This window comes from Camelina sativa, chromosome 11 (genome assembly GCF_030686135.1).
Source record: "Camelina sativa cultivar CO46 ecotype springtype chromosome 11, ASM3068613v1".
NCBI lineage: Eukaryota > Viridiplantae > Streptophyta > Magnoliopsida > Brassicales > Brassicaceae > Camelina > Camelina sativa.
In genome coordinates this window covers 8,463,414-8,484,442 of record NC_141890.1, presented here as the reverse complement: position 1 = coordinate 8,484,442, position 21,029 = coordinate 8,463,414, and the positions used below count along the sequence as shown (strand labels likewise).

At 39.6% G+C, this 21,029-nt stretch overlaps 5 protein-coding genes across 8 annotated transcripts; 3 read left to right on the top strand and 2 right to left on the bottom strand.

The window, feature by feature from the left end:
- Positions 1–35: 35 nt before the first annotated feature.
- On the bottom strand, positions 36–5,485 carry LOC104722566 (uncharacterized). Of its 4 annotated transcripts, none has more exons than XR_015572118.1 (16): positions 5,093–5,480; positions 4,822–4,955; positions 4,601–4,655; positions 4,131–4,346; positions 3,564–3,839; positions 3,248–3,382; positions 3,035–3,160; positions 2,819–2,863; positions 2,620–2,724; positions 2,243–2,385; positions 1,990–2,113; positions 1,636–1,814; positions 1,002–1,346; positions 814–906; positions 533–677; positions 36–419 (listed from the first exon to the last, which is right to left on the bottom strand). XR_015572118.1 is itself a non-coding variant. In XM_010440761.3 (16 exons), the coding sequence occupies exons 1-16, from the start codon at positions 5,315–5,317 to the stop codon at positions 208–210; spliced, it is 2,454 nt and encodes an 817-aa protein (XP_010439063.2). In that variant the 5' UTR covers positions 5,318–5,485; the 3' UTR covers positions 36–207. The 4 variants fall into 4 exon arrangements, 1 of the variants encoding a protein (XP_010439063.2); XR_015572120.1 differs by having other exon boundaries at positions 1,636–1,710; positions 1,990–2,172; positions 5,093–5,475; XR_015572119.1 differs by having other exon boundaries at positions 1,990–2,172; positions 5,093–5,473.
- Positions 5,486–6,997: 1,512 nt separating this feature from the next.
- Positions 6,998–9,497, bottom strand: LOC147933760 (uncharacterized). The gene is made up of 4 exons (XM_087472316.1): positions 9,027–9,497; positions 8,833–8,981; positions 8,505–8,687; positions 6,998–7,961 (listed from the first exon to the last, which is right to left on the bottom strand). The coding sequence occupies exons 1-4, from the start codon at positions 9,495–9,497 to the stop codon at positions 6,998–7,000; spliced, it is 1,767 nt and encodes a 588-aa protein (XP_087328442.1).
- A 1,293-nt stretch (positions 9,498–10,790) lies between these two features.
- LOC104722565 (uncharacterized) lies at positions 10,791–11,444 on the top strand. The gene has a single exon (XM_010440760.3). The coding sequence runs from the start codon at positions 10,943–10,945 to the stop codon at positions 11,324–11,326; it is 384 nt and encodes a 127-aa protein (XP_010439062.1). The 5' UTR covers positions 10,791–10,942; the 3' UTR covers positions 11,327–11,444.
- Positions 11,445–12,736: 1,292 nt separating this feature from the next.
- LOC104722564 (heat shock 70 kDa protein 6, chloroplastic) lies at positions 12,737–16,381 on the top strand. The gene is made up of 8 exons (XM_010440759.3): positions 12,737–13,707; positions 13,904–14,156; positions 14,253–14,332; positions 14,440–14,582; positions 14,673–14,771; positions 14,901–15,090; positions 15,208–15,606; positions 15,757–16,381. Exons 1-8 carry the CDS (start codon positions 13,129–13,131, stop codon positions 16,171–16,173), a joined length of 2,160 nt encoding a protein of 719 aa, XP_010439061.1. The 5' UTR covers positions 12,737–13,128; the 3' UTR covers positions 16,174–16,381.
- Positions 16,382–16,890: 509 nt separating this feature from the next.
- LOC104722563 (MACPF domain-containing protein At4g24290) lies at positions 16,891–20,955 on the top strand. The gene is made up of 8 exons (XM_087474621.1): positions 16,891–17,510; positions 17,827–18,169; positions 18,392–18,630; positions 18,954–19,155; positions 19,309–19,377; positions 19,473–19,659; positions 19,763–19,929; positions 20,013–20,955. The coding sequence occupies exons 2-8, from the start codon at positions 17,906–17,908 to the stop codon at positions 20,703–20,705; spliced, it is 1,821 nt and encodes a 606-aa protein (XP_087330747.1). The 5' UTR covers positions 16,891–17,510; positions 17,827–17,905; the 3' UTR covers positions 20,706–20,955.
- The last annotated feature ends 74 nt before the right edge of the window (positions 20,956–21,029 follow it).

The following is a 21,029-nucleotide window of genomic DNA, read 5'->3' as shown; positions in this document are numbered from 1 at the left end:
CACCATATTAGACTGAAAACATGGTTCTCGTGCCAGACTTTAACATATGTTTAGTTATTGAAGATTAATCTAAATTATGTTGAAAAACAAGCGAGAGTAGCAGATGCAATATTACCCAGTCTACAACATAAGATCGTTTCCGGAAAGTAAAGCAAGACAAGTAGTATTATCCAGGAATAGACGAGGACCATGCCAAAGACTCACTTTTTAAGGTAACATATTCCTGAACTCATCATTTGATTTTGTGGGCTCATCTGCGCTGGGTTTGGGGTTTGTGTAGCCGAGTTGTTTAACACTTCTTGGGACAGCGAACGTGTTTTTACCTTTCAATTGCACTTCATCTCCTTGCTTTTCACCCACAGTTTCTCCTTTCGCCTTCTCAGGAATCTGGGAAGGGTCCTTTGAATTCCCAGAACCATCTAAAGAAGTAAAATCATTCCAGTTTAGAATCATTCGTACCAGAAGTGGCTACAAATTCAGTACATGGCTGGCAACGTTACGAACAAAACCAGATAGAGATATAGATTCTAACCATTTCCACGCCGAGTGAATTCCTTTTTACCCTTCTTTGGATTTGACCGTGCTATACTGATCTTCTTACCAAAAAACATCTTTCTGTTCTTTGCTATAGCTGCTGCAAGGTGTTCATCATTCACAAAATCAACATATGCCAGTCCCTGCAAGACACAATTGACCATATTAAGCCATCATATTGGCATAATTCACTAAAACGAGCTAGTCATGTTTTCCAGATTTATAAACAGTGACAGCTGAAATGGTATCACATGCATAAGTTGTGTGTGAGAGAGATACCCTTGGTTTTCCAGTGTCTTTGTGATGGAGAATGCGGATGGAATCAACCCCACCAACATCGCTGAAAAATTTACGTATATCTTCCTCTTGTACCTGCCAACAACAGTATTAGCTTGTATTGGAAAATCTCACACATGTTATTTCAGTTGGCCGTCTTTCTCAATTTTACATAAAGCCCGTAGACTTACCTTGACACTGAGATTTGAAAGAAAAGCTGTACACTCGTCTGTATAAATTTTCGGCTTCAATGGTTTGGCGTCTTCACTCTCTTCTTTATTTGAATCAGCGGCTTTTCCATTCTCTGATTTAATGTTTGGTACAGTTGCACTCTGACCTACGTCCACTTCATTTACTTTTCGACCCTTTGTCTTCTGCCGCTTAGCCAAAGACTCGTCTTCTACATTCTGTCCTGCTTTTCTCTTTTCACGTGTACTCTTTTGTGAGTTATGCTCTTTCAGGCCAGCTGGTGGTTTGACTGGCGTAGACTCCTGTTGTAACCTGATCAACTGTAGCTCTTCCAAGCGTGGCATAACCTATGGAACAAAAATTAAGCAACTCGTATAATTTACAGCTTCCACAACTTTTCTGCATGTTATTTTATCACAAAATGCATCGCTCTTAAATCTGAACATAAGAGTCAGATATAGGGAAAGTAAATTTACGAAGCCAAGAGCAGTGCGGAAGGCATCTAATTATTTCACTGATCTATATAATGTATTTATCACACCAGAATTAACAAATGAAATCAAACCCAGCAAAATTTCAATACTCACAATTTTCAGACAGTAAACAAGAAAAGTCAAACAGTAAACGATAGAGTACCTTTTGAAATGCTATGTCAAAATCTTCCAAATCCCCATGCTCCCTTTCAAATCGCAACCATCCTTTGCATATGTCCTGGAAAATTGTCCTTCTTAAGAAATGAATATAGGCTTTCCGAAACTAGAGATGACAACTTAGGCATACAGTGCTCTCATGTTTCAGATGTCATGTATGCAAATCTTCCCCGACCATCAAAAACAGAAAAAACTCAATTAAGTGCTTGTGTTGTATTTGCCACATTTATACATGGTTTCTTTATTTTTCATTCAATTGACTGCCATTTCAGTTGCATGTGAAGATAACAAAATAAAAAGTGACAGTTAAACAGAACACAAGAGGGAAACGAGTGCATACTTCTGAGCCAGTGCCATCAAACTTTCTTGTATAGCACCTCCGGTAAAGAGACCTAGCTTCCTTTACATGCCCCAAATGCACTTCCATATCAATGTAGGCATACCAGGCTGCTAGCATCCCACCACTGGAGAGAACCAAGTAAGATGAACCATAGTGAACCAGATTGCCTTATTCTGACAAACGCTGTAATCTGCCCGGATTATTTCAAGGTAAATGTGTAATTAATTAAGTATAAAGGATATAGCTTGCAAACCTCTTCTTCAAAAAGCTATCCCAAACACCTCGTGCTCCAGCTAGATCCTTTCCAATACTAAGTTCCAAATTAGCCCAATAAGCATGCAAATGCAGCAAGCTGTCTGGATTTTGCATGTGGGGCATTAGGTAATCTGATGCTTGCTGACAGCACAGAAACATTGAGTTAGTTCAAGTGATTCAGAAGAGGTCCAAATCGGGAACAAAACAACACTATTTTTACAGATAAGGTAACCCTAGTTCCTAGATAGCCTCTCAAATGGAAAACTATGAAAAGAATGTGATAACTAAAAGAACTGCAACCATACAAAGATATTGAAAGCCGTACAGATATTTCCTATTTGAGATTAGTAATTATGGTAAAAGCAGCAGACAAACCTGAAAAGTTTCTCTTATCAGAGAATAATCCAAAGTCTCTGATATCTTAGCTGATAACATTCTCCTTCTCAGGCCATCTACTCGAGTAAGGTATAAATCCAGGTACTGATGAGGAACATCTCATAAGAAATACATCGATAGAGTCGAATGGGTACAAGCTAGAAAATGAATTTAAAAATCATGAAAGATAAAGCTGTACCTCTTCAAAGGAGGAAAATGTGCACTGCAATGACTTCTCAAAGACCTGTACATAACATTTTGAATAATAGGATATTCTCAGTATAATTTTTTGAAAATTTCATAGTATAACGCATCGGATATGGTATGGTATAACAGAGATAAATCAATGTTAGGGCAAGTATTCTTTCCTAAACTATATTTCTTTTGTTTTTCAATTAAACAAATTGACACTTACAGCATAGATCTCTTTCTCGGGTGCAGAACCACGCTCTAAAGCAAGCAAATAACGTGCCCAAAGATCTTCAGTCCATGGGCAACTTCTAGTCGCCCTAGAATATGCGTGTGTTATAGCTTTTCCAACCTGAAGCAGGAAGACAATTGTAATGATCAAGTAGAAATTGTAACAAAAAAAACACCATAAAAAACGACTCAAAGATTCATGACGAACCTTCAAAGTCTTATCAAGATAGACGGTGTAGTCTATCCACAAGTCACTTGAAACTGGGTATTCAGCCACAGCACGTTCATATATAGCTTGAACTCGGGTAGGATCTCCAGAAGTCTTCTCAAACTTTATATAATTCTACAAGAAAAGTAATAATAACTAAGTAAAAAAAAAGATGCAACAGTATTTCCTACAACATGCCTAATTTTGCAGATTCAGAATCCTTCACACAATATGATCACAGATGGTAGGCATATTAAAATCCAATTTCCATACAATATTTATCACAAATATAAACGGCACGAAAAACCAAACGCACCATGAATTCCTGAAACTTTTCCGTGTCAGATAAATCTTTGTTAGATATGTGTTCTTCAAGATGAGCACGTTCACCATACATCTGCTGTGCCTTCTTGTTTGCAGCAGCAACCTGAGGAGAAACCTTATTCAAATCATCTGATCCAATATCAAGGTCAATGCCTTGCTCCAACTCCCAAGCCTTGTAAGTACTAAGGGTGGAGCTCAAGTTTTTTAGCGGAACAGACAGGTGACGGTGGAATATGCTTCTAATCCTTTGTATCTGCTTATTTTTTTCCTGTAAAATAAAACTAAATTTATGATGCCAAAAGAACCATAAATACATCAACAGATTTGTTTCTACTTTAAAAACTAGAGACCAGTAAATAATTTTATAGCAACCATTAGAGTTCGTTTCTAACAAGGTGTAAGTTCTTTCCACTGAATACTGTGACTGTGAACAGCAACCCACTATCACACTTCTGTTCAACTTAGCACACGCATCATCCTAGAACACAAACCTTGCTAACATGCTGCTAAATTACAGTGAACAAAATGAAGATGAAGAAAATCAAGAAATAGATCTAACCTCAACGTCAGCCTCGTCAATAGTGGCTAAGAAGCCTTCCTCAAATGCTTTATATCCTTCCCATATATTACTGCCTTCAGTGACATGGAAGCCCGCAGCCGGAATAGCACGTTCAAAAAGACTCCTCATTTTTGAAATACCATCAGATGTGTATCCATGTACTAATGGATCAGATTCTAGCATAAAGTTCAGGTAGTCACACCAAAGTGATACAGACTGCATAAAAGAAAAGCTATTAGCCATAGATTACAAAGTCTCACTACCAATTGACGAAAGAAACTTGAAATAAAATATAGAACATTATAAGAGCTTTGGTAACCCTAACAGAACAACTCGAAATAGCATACTAGCGTACTTCTTCAGTCAACCTACTTAACAAAACCCCTCTAACAGAATGGTAATAACATATACTATATGACTACCAAAGCCTTTAATCCAGCTATTGTTTTGCAGTACAGAAGAGAACATACCTGATAATCAGAAAGTCCCCGTTCATAAAGCTTCACAATTTCAGACACATTCTCACTGCAGAAGAGAGATAAATATAAGAAAACTCTCACAGTATGTTGTAACTTATAGATAACTACGCTTGAACCGTAACAAAAATAATGATCAAAGGAAACCATCTAAAACCAGAGGTATGAACAGTATATAAATAAAGAGGCAAAATGTTCGCAAATAAAATATATACCTAGAGGCAAGAGAAGCTTCATCCCTTGCCCATTCAAGCCACAAAGAAGGACTCAACGGGAATATGGCACTCATAGCTTCCCTTGCTTGTCTTAGCTTTTCAAGGTTTGCTGTTTTCCTCAGAAGCTTTATATACTGAAATAATAAGCAATCCAAACCAAAAAAAAGTCAGAAAAAAATGTAACCAGAGAGGTATGAAAAACTCCAATTTCACATAATCCCTAAGTAAAAAAAAAAAGGAAGGGTAGAGAAAGTGTGATTGGGTTACTTACTTGGACATAAGCATCGTAGTTGTAAGGATTGGAGGAGAGCTCCGACTCTAGGGTTTCAATCTGCTGAATCGACTCGGCATCATCCTCGGAATCGGAATCAGAATCGCCGGAATCATCCGACGAGGGAGGGTCAGCTTGGGGAACGGCAGGATTTTCGGTAGAAGCGACGTCCATTTTCTGGTCGCTGCTTCTGACGACTAGTTCGGTGTCATCATCCATCATCATCTTCTTCTTCTCGAGTATCTCTGGGTTGGGGGATTTTTTTTTTTTTTTTGGGTTTAGGGTTTAAACACACAACAAATTGCAAATAACTTCTCCGGCCTCGCTATCGTCTTCAAACACCGCTATAGGTTATAGCCCTTTCGCGTCCTTCACCTCCGTGGGAGATTTTTCATTTATTTCTAATAGACCTTGCTATATTAACCGGAACTGAACCGAATCAAAATTTGGGATTTGGTTCGGTTTAGGGTACTACATAAGAACCAAACGATTTCAATTTGTAGAACCGAACGGTTCTTGGTTCGGGTACCACGCGAGACATTATCCACGGTTCTTGGTTCGGTTCGGATTTCAGTGGTTTTGATCATGCTTATGGCTAAAAACTATTTTCTAGTATAGTTTGTTTACAAAATAATCAATGGGAACCGAAACCTTTTTGGGTTTTAATGTTTTATTTATTTCAAATTTCAAGTGCTCATAGAAAACCGAACAAAACCGAATCCAATTGTAGTCGGATTATAATTACCAAATTTTCATGCCTGAATTAGCGATGAAATTATGACATTTTAACGACGATTGATTGACAAAACAATGCTCTCGTTAATAGTATTTTTCTAAAAATTAACAACGACGAATTAACGATGGATACTTTTCAATTGATAATGTAAAAGCTATTTGTTTAGAATACTGAAAACTGAATGATTCATTGAAAGGGAAAACATGGCTATTAATAGCTTTACAACTAACCGGAAGCAGAAACTTGCGGAAGTGAAACAGAGTAACAAATGTGAACCGCAAAACTCGGTCCATTATTGACACTAACGAAATGCATAACTAAACCTAGAAGACTCGATCAAACTACTTGACTAATTTGCTCCAACAAACCCTCCCTAAACTAAGCTTGGTGAGCAAAGCTTAGCTTATCGGCTGCTGAGCAAATTCCAAGCTTACTCCTCAACTTTTCAAGTGTCTCCCTCTTCAACGGCTTTGTTAAGATGTCAGCCACTTGCTCTTGTGAAACACAATGCTCCAACTGTATTTCTCCTTCTTTAACCAGATCATGCAAGGAGTGAAAACAAACTCCAATGTGCTTGCATCTCCCATGAAAACCTGGGTTCTTGGACAACTTAATCGTCGAAGTATTGTCACAGAGAATGACAGTACCTCCCTCCACATTGTAACCCAACTCACCTAGAACTCTCTTAAACCATATGGTTTGGGAAGCACAAGCTGAAGCAGCAACATACTCTGCCTTTGTGGTAGATAGTGTGACAATTGGGTGCTTCTTTGATAACCATGCTACAACTGCATTATCCATAAGAAACATATAGCCTGAGGTACTTTTCCTGTTGTCAACGTCGCCTGCAAAATCACTGTCAGTATACACCAGCAGCTCTCTGTTTCCTCCTCTCTTGTACCAAATTCCAAAATCCATGGTGCCCTTTAAATATCTTAGAACCCTCTTGACTGCCTGCAGATGCAACTTTGTAGGTCTAGACATGTAGCGACTTAGTAAACTTACAGCAAATTGCAGGTCTGGTCTTGTTGTCGTAATATACATGAGACTCCCTATGATTTGTTTGTAGAGAGTCTCATCAAATATTTCTCCATCCTCATCCATGTCAACTTTGCTTCCAGGCACAATCGGATTGTAGACTGCATTGCTGTTCTCCATCTCAAAACGCTTCAGAATCTCCATGGCATACTTGGTCTGAGAAACATGAATTCCTTGATCTGTCTACAAACTTCCAATCCTAAGAAGTATCTCATCTTCCCTAGATCAGACATATCAAATTCTTTCTCCATCGATGACTTAAACTCTCTTATTAGCGTTATATCATCTCCAGTATATATCAAATCATCCACATATACACTGACAATGAGAAGATTACCTTGCTTATTTGTTTTGAGGAACAAAGTCTCCTCGTTCTCTGATTTTTCAAACCCTTCCTTGGTAAAATACTCTTCGATTCTACTGAACCAGGCCCTTGGAGCTTGCTTTACTCCATACAGAGCTTTGCTTAGCTTGAAGAATTTATCTTCCTCTCCTGCTACCTCATAACCCTTTGGTTGTTGTATGTAGACATCTTCTGCAAGGACTCCATGAAGGAAAGCTGACTTCACATCTAACTGGTAGATATCCCAACCTCTCTGAGCTGTTGTGCAAAGGATGGTTCTGATGGTGTCCATGCGAGCAACAGGTGCATAAACCTCTGTATAGTCGACTCCATGCTCTTGACAGTATCCCTTTGCCACAAGCCGTGCCTTGTATTTGCTCACTTCTCCAAGCTCATTAAACTTGGTTTTGTATATCCACTTTACCCCAATACACGTCACTCCATTTGGTAGCTCAGATAGCTCCCAAGTCAGATTTTTCTCAATTGCGTTTATTTCTGCATCCATAGCCTCTCTCCACTTGAGACATTTCTGAGCTTCTTCAAAGGTTGACGGATCGAGAGAGGTTATCTGAGCCATGTTCACTTCATCTTCTTCAGTAACACAAGTGACGTAGTCGCTGAGATAACGAGGAACCCTTGTTGTTCTTTTTCCCTCCCTAACTGCAACTCGTGGTTCTTTTTGAGCTTCTTCTGTAGCGGTCACATGTTCTTCTACAGTAGTTGCAAGTTCTTCTTCTTCTATGTCACTGTCACTTTACTCCCATGGTTGATCATCATCATTCCATTTAATCTCAGGCTTGATTTGACTTTGATCTTCTTCCCAACTCCACCCTTTTTCTTCCTCAAACACCACGTCTCTACTCACCACGATCTTCTTTGTTGTTGGGTTATACAAGCGATAACCCTTTGATTCTTTGGAGAAGCCAAGCATAACGCATATGTTGCTTTTGTCATCAAGTTTTCCATGCTTCTCGCTTGGTACATGTACGTGTGCTAGACTCCCCCATACTCTGAAGTGTTCCACACTTGGCTTAACTCCACTCCAAGCCTCTTGTGGTGTAATGTCCTAAACAACTTGAGTGGGACACCTATTCAAGATGTAGAAAGTTCAATTGACAGCTTCTGCCCAAAAAATCTTTGGTACTTTTCTCATTGACAGCATTGATCGCACCATGTTCATGACCGTACGGTTTTTCCTCTCTCCTACACCGTTCTGTTGTGGGGTATAGGCGGTGGTTAACTGTCATCGAACTCCATTCTCTTTGCAAAAAACAGAGAATTTGGTTGAGACATACTCCCCTCCTCTCTCAGTTCTCAAGCACTTGATCTGCTTTCCCGTCTCAGTGTCTACTTTCTTCTTGAACTCCTTGAAGTGACTGAATGCCTCTGACTTCTCCTTGAGGAAATATGCCCATGCTTTCCGGCTATAGTCGTCAATGAAGCAAAACACGTATCTAGTCCCATTTGTGGTCATGGGACTGATAGGACCACATATGTCAGAGTGTAGCAACTCAAGGACCTCCTTTGCTCTCCTTTGCTCTCCATGAACTCCTTTTGGGTATAGGGTTTCTTAACTGTTTGCCCACTAGACAAACTGAGCATGTAAACTTCTGGACCTCAAACCTTGGTAGACCTCGCACCATCTCCTTGCTCTGCAGCGTTTTCATCCCACTGTGGCTGAGATGTCCGTAGCGTTCGTGCCAGAGTTTTGGTGTGTCCTCTGCGGTTTTTGGTAGACAGCGTTGTTGACTCGTTTCTCCTTCATAGCCGATCTAGTTGAACAGCATAAACATTCTGTTTGAGCTCATCTTGCTCACTGCGGTAAGACCTTTCTCTTCATGAAAGATCTTACAAACTCCCTTTTGTATGATGATTGTCAGCTCTTTCTCTTGGAGTTGCCCGAGACTCAACAGGTTGTTTTTGAGTTCAGGGATGTAGTAAACATCACTGATTGTGTAGACTATATTGTTTAGAACCAGCTTCACGTTACCCTTTCCAACAACCTCCATCTTCTTATCATTTCCCAGCTTGACAATGTGTTTGAAATCTTCATTCATTGTGGAGAATACAGCTCGATCTCCACTCATATGATTGGAGCAGCCTGAATCAAGGAACCAGACTCTCTTCCTCATATTTTCATTCTCTCCAGCATACGCCATCAACAGTTTTTCTGCAGTCTCTTCACCAACGTTTGTTTCAGAATCACCATCTTGCTCTTCAATGTACGCCATCAGCAACATTTCTTCCTTCTCGACAAAATCAGCATAGTTTGCTTCTTCTTCCCACATTGGACACTCATTTCGGAAGTGTCCAAGATGATGACACTTATATCACTCTACTGTGCTTTTGTCTCTGCCACGACCTCTTCCGCGACCTCTCCCACTGAGACCTCTTCCTCTTGATCCCATTCCTTCAACATGAGTCACCTTCAGTGCTTGATCTTCAGCCTTGTCAAGCCTTTTGAACTTTTGCTCGTGGACCATGAGGGAACTCTGCAGCTCATCGAGTGGGATGGTTTCAATCTCCTTGGATTCTTCTATAAACACCACCACGTACATGAACTTCTCGCTGAGAGTTCTGAGGATTTTCTCAACCACCTTTGTGTTGCTCATGATCTCACCATTGCTTCTCATCTGGTTGGTGACTGCAAGGACTCTGGTGAAGTACTCTTTCACACTCTCGGTTTCTTTCATCTCCAGCACCTCGAAGTCTCTTCTCAGCTTCTGCAGCAAGGACTTCTTTACTCGATCATTTCCACCAAACTTCCTCTCCATTGATTCCCAAATGATCTTGGAAGTTCTCCTGTTCAAGATCTGTTCGAAAGTCACCCTATCGATGGATTGATAGAGATAGTGCTTCACCTTTTGGTCATTCTTCTTAGCTTCTTCCAACTGTTGTCTCTGCACCGCCGTGAGATCTGTTGAGGTCGATGATTCCTCAAAACCGATCTCGATTGTGCTCCACAAATCCTTTGATCTGAAGAAGTTCTCCATGACCTCACTCCAATGATCCCAATGCCCATCGAACTGTGGCAATTTCATTTTCTCTTCTCCCATTTTCACTCTTGTGTTTTGAAGCTACGGCTTCTTCTCTCACAGTTCTCACAATCTAACGGAGCTCTGATACCACTTTGATAATGTAAAAGCTCTTTGTTTAGAATACTAAAAACTGAATGATTCATTGAAAGGGAAAACATGGCTATTAATAGCCTTACAACTAACAGGAAGCAGAAACTTGCGGAAGTAAAACAGAGTAACAAACGTGAACCGCAAAACTCGGTCCATTATTGACACTAACGAAATGCATAACTAAACTCAGAAGACTCGATCAAACTACTTGACTAATTTGCTCCAACATCAAGTTTTCATCACTTACTAATAGGGTGTTTTGAATGTGGTAAATGGTGTCCCTAATTACAAGGTATATTGAGTTAGCACTTAAAGATCTTTTAAACCTGTTTGTCCCCCAATTATATATTTTAACATATATTTTTGATACACCAAGTATGAATGGTATATGTAATGCCAAACATTTGGCAGACAAGTGCACATGCCCAGTGTTAAAAACGTTATTTACAATCTCCACCAGCTGTAACATTGTGCGGATCTCATTGTAATTTAAATTACTCAATTCATGAACCTCTCCTACACGTTTATATATACGGCAAACACTATAGCTAGTCTCCATTACATACATTATCAGAAGTCAGAAGAAGAAGTAGAGAGAACAAAGCATGAGTGGCTATTCCAAAATGGATTCAACAGACCAGAAACCCGACACGGACCACCCGGTTGTCGATCCTCATCAGACCCAGAAGCCCGATCCGGAACCTATCCAGATGATACCGAAGCTGAGTAGGAACAGGTCAGTGTCTGCATCAGCACAAGCGGTTCCTTCACCAATGAAGATGTCTATGAGAAGATCTTCGTCTGTCTCTGAACGCTACTGTAGAATCTACGACCAGAGCTCTGCCACAACGTGGCCTCTTCCTTTCCATGAAGGAGATGAAGAAGAAGATGATGATAAAGAGAAGGCCGTTCATAAGAAGAAGAAGAGCAGCAGCATCAAGAAAAAAGCATTCGTAAAGGCTTGTAAGCGTTTTTTTGGGATCTCGTGAAACCTTTATCTTTTTGTTTCCTTTCCTACATCCATCTAATAGATCTCATTGTTATTTTATGTTTAGAGTCTTTATCTTTGTCTTTCATGAAACATTTAATACAAGAAAATTTTCCCTATATTAGTTGTTATCGATTGCTTTGAAGTATATTGGTTTTACGTGTTTTGCTTTCTTGATTGACTAATGAGATATGATGATTATACTATTTAGATTGTCTTTTATGTATCTATTATTGAAAATCAAAAGCCACTTGCTTTTATTACTGTAGAAGACCCATCGTGTTTTTAATTTGTACGTCTGAATTCGTCTAAAGACGACCAAAAAAAAGAAGTGTGTAAAGACAATATTTAACAAGTTGTATATCATACATACAACCAATAAGATGAATAAACTATACATGTTACTTTATTTTGGGAGATGATGATCCTTGACTCCAAGATTGTCCTTTTGTGTAAAACTCGAGAGAGCATCATCTAGCCCAATGCACTTGCACATGGAGTTCGAATTATTTATCTCCATTCCAATTTTTATATTGTTTTCAACAACTCTAAGAAATATAACTATCTTAAGAGTAATCGCGTTTTATAAAGATAAAACAGATTTGTATATAAGACTAGACATATGAAGGAGTTAATTGGTCTTCTATGTCACCAAAATCACTTTATGGTAACATTATAGTACTTTAATTCTTATGAGCGATCAAACTAGTAACAATTTTTTCACAACAGATTGTAAGAAACCTTTTGACTTTGAGGTATCTCTCTATAATAAGAGAAATTTGTGACGAAAAATGTCGAGGGGCGTCAGGCCATGCCTGACCGCACACAGTTTTTTTCTGTTTGAAGCCAACAAGTATTGTAAAAATAAACAAAAATTGTATGGTGCGACAATTGTTTAAGACATCGGTACTGTTATCTGTAAACTATGACATATACCTTTCTGTCTAGCTCTATGTACAAAACGGTCGTATAAAGTTCTATCAAACAACCCATCCAATTCCGACCATGGACTAATGTGGGTAAGATATACGTACGACGTACCACACGGTCCACACCGACAGTCGTATGAAATACACCCATTTGTGGAATACAAGCATTAAAATTACCATAGATCCAACACGAGTCGCTCAGCTCTCTTTCGCTTGCATCTTGATATCTTGGCTTTGGTTGTTTTGAACCTCTACTCACTTCTTTATCTTTTACAACTTAAAGCTTTACTACATGTTTCAAGCCAAATCTAAATGAGATTTGTAAAAGAGATGTAAATGAGATCTACTAAATTAAGAGTTTTGTTTCACATGAGATATATGAAATTTTCACCTAGTAGGATATCAATATAAAAAAATGTTACTAAACTAAATGCTTATTCAAATTTACAAAATAGTAACCACAATATCATCCATTTCCTAATAGGACAAGTGATCCTTGGCAATAACCCTTTTGACATGTAGTAGTAGTAGGAGGATGTGGGCTTCTGTGAAAAGTCTAGATCTTTCTCATGAGAGAAATCTGGATACCTCTCTAGGATATGATGGGTGTCACAAAAACTCAAGAAACACTTGTGTTGGCCTATTGAAGCCCACCCATTTCACACCATCCCCCCCCTCTTCTCGAAGCTTCAGCTAGGTCCCACCTTTTCCTCCTTCCTCCCCCAACCTTTCCTCTTATCTTCTTCTTCCTCTTCTATATCTCTTCCTCCCACTTTCCCTTAGGGTTTTCCAACTTCAAACCCCTCCTCCTCCTTCTCAGTATCCTCTTCTTTACTCTACCCTTTGCTTCGTCAATCACAAAGCTCGCATAAAAATGGCATCTTCCGCCGCCCAAATTCACGTTCTCGGCGGGATTGGATTCGCTAATTCTTCGTCCAAGAGAAACCTCAATGGTAAAGGTGGTACCTTTATGCCCAGAAGTGCCTTCTTCGGTACAAGAACTGGTCCTTTCTCCACACCCACTTCTGCTTTCCTCAGAATGGGCACTAGAAATGGCGGCGGCGCTTCTAGGTACGCGGTTGGTCCGGTGCGTGTGGTTAACGAGAAGGTTGTTGGTATCGATTTGGGTACGACTAACTCCGCCGTCGCTGCTATGGAAGGAGGTAAGCCTACGATTGTGACTAACGCTGAAGGTCAGAGGACGACGCCGTCTGTGGTGGCTTACACGAAGAGCGGTGATAGGCTTGTTGGGCAGATTGCCAAGAGGCAAGCTGTTGTTAATCCGGAGAATACTTTCTTCTCTGTGAAGAGGTTTATTGGTAGAAAGATGAATGAGGTTGATGAGGAGTCTAAGCAGGTTTCTTACAGAGTTGTTAGGGATGACAACGGGAATGTTAAGCTTGAGTGTCCTGCTATTAACAAACAATTTGCTGCCGAGGAGATTTCAGCTCAGGTATATAAGTTTATGGATGTCGATTGTGTGTTTAGCTGGTTAGAGTTTGGTTTATGCGCAATTTTGGGTGATGAATGTGTGTGGCTATATCTGGTACACTTATAGATGGTGGATACTTCACTAGTGTTCATTGTTCAGTAATATGAGTCTCATCTTCTGTATGTTTGATTTCTCATGGGGTTTGTGTCTGTTCTAGGTTTTGAGGAAACTTGTGGATGATGCCTCAAGATTCTTGAACGATAAAGTAACCAAGGCTGTCATCACTGTACCTGCTTACTTCAACGACTCACAAAGGACAGCTACGAAAGATGCTGGTCGAATTGCTGGGTTGGAAGTTCTTCGTATTATCAATGAGCCCACAGCTGCTTCATTGGCTTATGGGTTTGACAGAAAGAGCAATGAAACAATCCTAGTCTTTGATCTTGGTGGTGGTACCTTTGATGTTTCAGGTACTTGACATTGGATTTTTGCTAAAGTTCTCCATGTATTTTCTTGAGAATATTCTTTACGTGTAATAACACCACCAATATGTTTTATGTTAACAGTGCTTGAGGTTGGTGATGGTGTGTTTGAAGTGCTTTCCACTTCTGGCGACACACATTTGGGTGGTGATGACTTTGACAAGGTGAGTTAACTGCACACATTAATTTGAAAGTCCTTAGTAAAAGAGATTTGAATCTGTTTACTCTTTCTTTTGTGCTTTACTTGATAGATCTACTTTTGATTTTACAGAGAGTTGTTGATTGGCTAGCTGCGGAATTCAAGAAAGATGAAGGGATAGATCTTTTGAAAGACAAGCAAGCTCTTCAAAGGTTAACAGAGGCAGCAGAAAAAGCTAAAATTGAGCTTTCGTCGCTGACTCAGACAAATATGAGGTACACTTTATTTTCTGGCCAAAATTTTTGACTTGCTACTTTTACAACTACCTGGCTTCTGATTCTGATTGATATAAATTCTGTGCGCAGCTTGCCATTTATCACGGCCACAGCTGATGGACCCAAACACATAGAAACTACCCTCACACGTGCCAAGTTTGAAGAATTATGTTCAGATTTACTTGACAGGTAATTTTGGTTACAGTTCTTATGGCTGATATTCATGGCCTGGCAAGTATACAGATTGCTATCTGTTCATTCTATTGTTTTTGATTGATTATGGATGCTTATGATTCATACCATGTATCTATCTTTTAGGGTCAAGACTCCCGTCGAGAATTCCCTGAGGGATGCAAAGCTAAGCTTCAAAGACATTGATGAAGTGATCCTTGTCGGTGGATCCACACGTATTCCTGCTGTTCAGGAACTCGTAAGGAAGGTGACTGGGAAAGAACCTAATGTCACAGTAAACCCTGATGAGGTTGTAGCTTTAGGTGCTGCAGTCCAGGTGTGTTCTCGTGACCTTGTAACTTTCCTCCTATTTATGTCTTGGTAACCTTGTGGCAAATAGGTTGTGTTTCACTGCAGTGAGTTCTTATTAAGTGCTATTTTATTTTGACCCTAGGCTGGTGTTCTTGCTGGAGATGTGAGTGACATTGTGCTTCTTGATGTGACACCACTTTCGATTGGTTTGGAGACCCTTGGAGGTGTTATGACCAAGATTATTCCAAGGAACACTACACTACCTACTTCGAAATCAGAAGTCTTTTCGACTGCTGCTGATGGGCAGACAAGTGTTGAGATTAATGTGCTGCAGGGTGAGAGGGAGTTTGTTAGGGATAACAAGTCTCTTGGCAGCTTCCGTCTAGATGGTATTCCACCAGCACCGCGTGGAGTTCCACAAATCGAAGTCAAATTTGACATTGATGCCAATGGTATTCTATCTGTCAGTGCTGTTGACAAAGGCACTGGCAAGAAACAAGACATCACCATTACTGGTGCGAGTACACTGCCCAAGGATGAGGTGCGTGCCTTTTGCTTAAGAACCAAATTTAAAACCGTTGCTCATTGCTATCAGCTAATTAATGGCTGTAGCTATCTCCATGATCATGGTTCCTTCTTCTAATATTCATAGTAATGGTAACTAAAGTTTGTGTGATTGAATATTTTACAGGTAGACCAAATGGTCCAGGAAGCAGAAAGATTTGCAAAGGATGACAAGGAGAAGAGAGACGCAATCGACACAAAGAACCAGGCAGATTCAGTGGTGTACCAGACGGAGAAGCAACTAAAAGAACTTGGAGAGAAGATTCCAGGTGACGTGAAAGAGAAGGTGGAGGGTAAGCTACAAGAGCTGAAAGAAAAGATAGCAAGCGGATCAACCCAAGAAATAAAAGACACGATGGCCGCTCTAAACCAAGAAGTGATGCAGATTGGTCAGTCTCTATACAACCAGCCTGGAGCTGGAGGTGGAGCACCAGGTACTGGTCCATCCCCTGGTGGTGAAGGTCCTTCATCAGGAGACTCGTCTTCAAGTAAAGGTGGAGATGGTGGAGATGTGATCGATGCTGACTTCGAAGACAGCAAATGAGAAAGCAAACTAGGACGGACGGCTTTGATGATATTCATACGTGCGGGATGCAGTGGGATACATTGATTTTGTAGGGTTGGATTTGAGAAGACACATGAATTAAGAAATGCTTGTGAACAAGATTTATTTTGTCGTGAGAAGGAAGCAGTGTGTGGTTGACAGAGGATGATGTTTTTAAAATACATAATAAAATGAAAGGCTTCTTCTCTCTTACACGTTACTAACTTTAAGTGAAGAGACAAAATCTACTACCCAAGTTGGGGGGGGGGGGGGGGGGGGGGGTTTGAGGCAAATCCACATCAATTGTAGTATCCAATTATAGCGACTCAATCCACCGCAATTTTAGCATCCAATGCATAACAACGTACGCTTGGTTGGTTACTTCTTTACCTTAATCAAAACAAAACTGAAAGGAAAATCTTAAATCTATGATGGTAAGTTAGATTCATCATGCAACTTTATAAAAATAAAAAAAAGTAAAATATGAATCAAATCAGTCCACATGCACCACATATGCAGTTTTTAAAAAATCTTTTAGTAGTAGAAACTAGAAAGGCATAACAAACAAACACCAAATAATAAATAAATCTTTACAGTATAGTTTCCCTTGTTCCCAGGAAACGTATTTAAAATTGTTACATCTCTCTCTCAGTCCTTTTAGATCTCTCTTTGAGATATGAGAAGTTTTTAAGTAGTTTCGAGCAAGATAAACATTTTGTCATTGTTGTTACTTATGAATGCTTTGTTTCTATATATTTTTTTTGTCAAACGCTTTCTAGTTTCTAGTTTCTAGTTTCTACTATTACAAAACAAAAAGTTAAAGTTCCCAGCAAAGCGTGTAATAATAATGTAAACAACAGCACCAGGCTGTCAAAATACAAAAAGGGAAAAAAAAAGAAAAAAAAAACAAAGGGAGGTAACTCAGGCAAGAAGAGTAGTAAAGTGGGAAGATCAATGTCCAATTCCCAATCTCTTTGACCAATTAGTTGACTTTTCTTTCCTTGTCTGCTTTGTTTTTTTTAACTCTCTCTCTCTCTCTCTCTCTCTCTCTCTCTCAGCTGTTACCATCTTCTAATCTACCCTCTCACCTTCTTAATCACTTTTTGATTCAGCCAACCTTTTTTTTTTTCTCTTACACCAAAAATTAAAAAAAACCTAATTTACTGCTAGCTCCTCGATTGAGTTCAGGCTTCTTCTTCTTCTTCTCTGGCTCCTTTGCTGCAAAAATCTATCCAATCCTTAGTCGTCTCTCGATTAAAGATTCTTCTCAGCATTTGTTCAGATCGTAGTTTTCGAGCTCTGTTGGCGATTCATTTGAAGACATATGCCTTGAAAACGTACTTGAACTCCCAACTTCTTCTTCTTTTTTTTTCTTTCTTGAAATTTCAACTATTGCTTTGCCCTTTAATTGTTCTTGTTTCTTCAAAGTCTTAATGTTTCTTTGTAGTCTTACTCTTTGACTTTTACAATGCTTTTTTTCTCTTTTGAGACATTGTGGACTTGGTCGTATGTTCAAAGATTCCCGTCTAGGTCGTAAAGCTACAGTCTTTTTGTTTTTGTTTTTGTCTATATTTAGAAATCATGATTTCGATTATCTCTTCTTGAATTCAACTACAGGCTTTCAATTCGTGTCATCATTTCTTTTTTTTGCAGACCAAACAAAAAACACCAAAAGCAGGGTGCTTTGATTGTTCTAGAGGCTAATATTTGAAAGCCTTTGCGGTAGTGAAGCATGGCACTTCGGCTACCAGCTTCTAAAGCAGCTGAAGTTGCGATTGGATCCATTGGCTGCGGTTATGATTTAGCTATTGATGTAAGGTTGAAATATTGCAAAGGAGGCTCTAAAGATTCTAGATTGCTTGATATTAAAGAAGGTGATGACAATTGCGAGATTCTTTTGCCTGGTGGTATCTCCATTCCTAATGTTTCCAAGTCTATCAAATGCGATAAAGGCGAGCGTATGCGCTTTAGGTCTGATATTCTTCCTTTCCAACAGGTAACAAAGTTTATCTCTTTTTGTTTACCCTTTTTTTCAATTTGTGGTTATGTCTTTACAAACTTAGAAACTCTAGTTTCCGTTGGTCCGTCAAGTATAATGTATTGCTTCTTGTAGGTTTTGAAACCCTTTAGCTAGATTCCTTGTACATTACCGAGAGAGATCATTTCCTACAATAGCGTTCTTGATGCTTAGTTATTTAACGATCTTATGGTTTTCTAGATGGCAGAGCAGTTCAACCAGGAACTATCTTTGGCTGGTAAAATCCCCTCGGGTCTCTTCAACGCAATGTTTGAATTCTCGAGCTGTTGGCAGAAAGATGCAGCCTATACCAAAAACCTTGCTTTTGATGGGATATTCATCTCACTATACACGGTTGCTTTGGACAAATCTCAGATGTTACTCCGTGAGCATGTTAAGCAGGCTGTCCCATCAACATGGGACCCTGCTGCATTAGCAAGGTGATGTGCTGCTCTCTTCATAATAGGATTGTAATATTCATGGATGCATGTATCTTAAGCCTATGGAAAGTTACTTACAGCTGTACATTGTCTGTGAAATTGTTTGATGGTTTTGCAAAAACATGAGAAGACTCTTCTATCTTGATAGGATTTTCTTGCAGCAGTTATGCCCAGTTTCTTTGTATTGAGTGACATTTTTTTTTTGTACGACTTATAAGAATTACTTCTACTTGTTGCCGTCATAGTTTCATTAGTAACATCTCTTCTTTAAATGGAGGGCGAGGATCTATGACTTAACACTTATTCAAATGTTTCTTTATCAGGTTTATAGATATTTATGGGACGCATATAATTGTTGGTGTTAAGATGGGAGGGAAAGATGTGATTTATGCAAAACAACAACATTCCTCGAAACTTCAACCTGAGGAACTGCAGAAAAGGTTAAAAGAGGTGGCAGATAAGAGGTTCGTGGAAGCTAGCGGAGTGCATAATATGGCTCCAGATAAAATACATGCAAGTAGTAAGGTCTGTGAAACAATTGTTATATTTTTGTTCACCATCATCAGAACTTTTCTTATTTGTGCATGTCAGTTTTGCTGTGGCTTTTTGACATCTAAAATTACTACTACCAATCTAGTTTTGCAACTCTCAGTTCCTGTCTTTTGTCGCTTGTTTCAGGTGGAAACAAAGGAGCAACGCCTGAGATTTGCAGATACCAGTTCCTTGGGCTCTTATGCAAATAAGGAGGTAATTTCCATTGGTACCAAAGCCGATCATTAGAGACAATGTTAATGTGTGTGTATGTGTCAGCTTCTTTTCTCATAAATTACATCTATTTGTAGGACATTGTCTTCATGTGCAAAAGGCGAGGTGGAAATGATAATAGAAATCTATTGCATAATGAATGGCTGCAATCAGTCCAGATGGAGCCTGATGTGATCTCAATGTCCTTTATCCCAATTACGTCTTTGCTTAATGGAGTTCCAGGAAGTGGATTCTTAAGTCATGCCATAAATCTGTATCTAAGATGTAAGCCTACAAATCATTTGCGCTGTGTGCATTTCTTCAACATAACAGTAGTTTCTTTTACCTTCTTTTACAATCCAACATTACTTGTGATTTGTATTTTTAGATAAGCCACCCATTGAAGAGCTACATCAATTTTTAGAGTTTCAGCTACCAAGGCAGTGGGCACCAGTGTTTAGTGAACTTCCTCTTGGTCCGCAACGAAAGCAACAAAGTTGTGCGTCTCTACAATTCAGTTTCTTTGGACCTAAGCTATATGTGAATACCACTCCGGTATGAAGTTCGTTTCACTGCGGTTAGATTTTGCTTTAAGTCCTCAAGTCTTGAGATGTTGTTCTCGTTTATCTTGGTTTCAGGTTGATGTTGGTAAGAGGCCAATCACTGGCATGCGGCTCTACCTAGAGGGTAGAAGAAGCAACCGTTTGGCAATTCATTTGCAGCACCTTTCCTCTCTTCCCAAGATATATCAACTCGAAGACGATCCAAATAGAAGTATGCGACAAGAGTCTCATGATCGTCGATACTTTGAGAAAGTAAACTGGAAGAACTACTCTCACGTCTGCACAGCACCCGTTGAATCAGAAGATGATCTTTCAGTAGTAACAGGTGCGCAGCTCCATGTAGAGAGTCACGGGTTCAAGAACGTGCTCTTCTTGCGCCTTTGTTTCTCAAGAGTTGTGGGAGCGACACTTGTAAAGAATTCTGAATGGGATGAAGCAGTAGGCTTTGCTCCAAAATCAGGACTCATCTCAACGCTAATAAGCCATCATTTCACTGCAGCCCAAAAGCCACCACCACGACCTGCAGATGTGAATATAAACTCGGCTATCTATCCTGGTGGACCACCTGTACCCACGCAGGCACCCAAACTTTTGAAATTTGTGGATACAAGTGAGATGACAAGAGGACCACAAGAATCACCAGGGTATTGGGTTGTATCAGGTGCAAGGTTACTGGTGGAGAAAGGGAAGATCTCACTGAAGGTAAAGTATTCACTGTTGACTGCGATACTGGAAGATGAAGTGATTGAGGAACACTATGAAGGTTAAGAGAGATGGTGGTCGTGTGGCTCAAAAGGATTAACGAGGATGACAGAAAATAGGATGGGTGGTTTTGTTTGTGTCTGTGTGTGTACATTCTTCAGCCTTTGCTCATTTGTAATGTAACGGTGTGTGTGGGTGTTGGTGTGATAGGAATGCTTGACTTGTACATTCCCTATCTATGGACCAGAGATTTTTGGAGAAACTAACTACACACTGCGCCTAAATATCTATATATCACACGAGGAGTTGGTGTTCAGGGATTTATCCAATCTATGGTTTTGAATAATTCACAAGTTCTTTGTACATAGGATAGCAAAAAGACAACAAGAA

Excerpts from the sequence above, each read along its gene's own strand:
- LOC104722566 (XM_010440761.3), bottom strand. The coding sequence starts at position 5,317 with ATGATGATGGATGATGACACCGAACTAGTCGTCAGAAGCAGCGACCAG. Across the intron at positions 3,840-4,130 it reads TTGACGAGGCTGACGTTGAG|GAAAAAAATAAGCAGATACA; the intron begins GTTAGATCTATT and ends TTTATTTTACAG. Across the intron at positions 2,725-2,818 it reads CATTTTCCTCCTTTGAAGAG|TACCTGGATTTATACCTTAC; the intron begins GTACAGCTTTAT and ends GTTCCTCATCAG.
- LOC147933760 (XM_087472316.1), bottom strand. The coding sequence starts at position 9,497 with ATGTGGGAAGAAGAAGCAAACTATGCTGATTTTGTCGAGAAGGAAGAA. Across the intron at positions 8,982-9,026 it reads AAGAGAAAGGTCTTACCGCA|ATCGGCTATGAAGGAGAAAC; the intron begins GTGAGCAAGATG and ends CTGTTCAACTAG. Across the intron at positions 7,962-8,504 it reads AGAACTGAGAGAGGAGGGGA|TGACAGTGACATAGAAGAAG; the intron begins GTATGTCTCAAC and ends ATGGGAGTAAAG.
- LOC104722565 (XM_010440760.3), top strand. The coding sequence starts at position 10,943 with ATGAGTGGCTATTCCAAAATGGATTCAACAGACCAGAAACCCGACACG.
- LOC104722564 (XM_010440759.3), top strand. The coding sequence starts at position 13,129 with ATGGCATCTTCCGCCGCCCAAATTCACGTTCTCGGCGGGATTGGATTC. Across the intron at positions 14,583-14,672 it reads CTGACTCAGACAAATATGAG|CTTGCCATTTATCACGGCCA; the intron begins GTACACTTTATT and ends TTCTGTGCGCAG. Across the intron at positions 15,607-15,756 it reads GTACACTGCCCAAGGATGAG|GTAGACCAAATGGTCCAGGA; the intron begins GTGCGTGCCTTT and ends AATATTTTACAG.
- LOC104722563 (XM_087474621.1), top strand. The coding sequence starts at position 17,906 with ATGGCACTTCGGCTACCAGCTTCTAAAGCAGCTGAAGTTGCGATTGGA. Across the intron at positions 19,660-19,762 it reads CATAAATCTGTATCTAAGAT|ATAAGCCACCCATTGAAGAG; the intron begins GTAAGCCTACAA and ends TTGTATTTTTAG. Across the intron at positions 19,930-20,012 it reads TATATGTGAATACCACTCCG|GTTGATGTTGGTAAGAGGCC; the intron begins GTATGAAGTTCG and ends TCTTGGTTTCAG.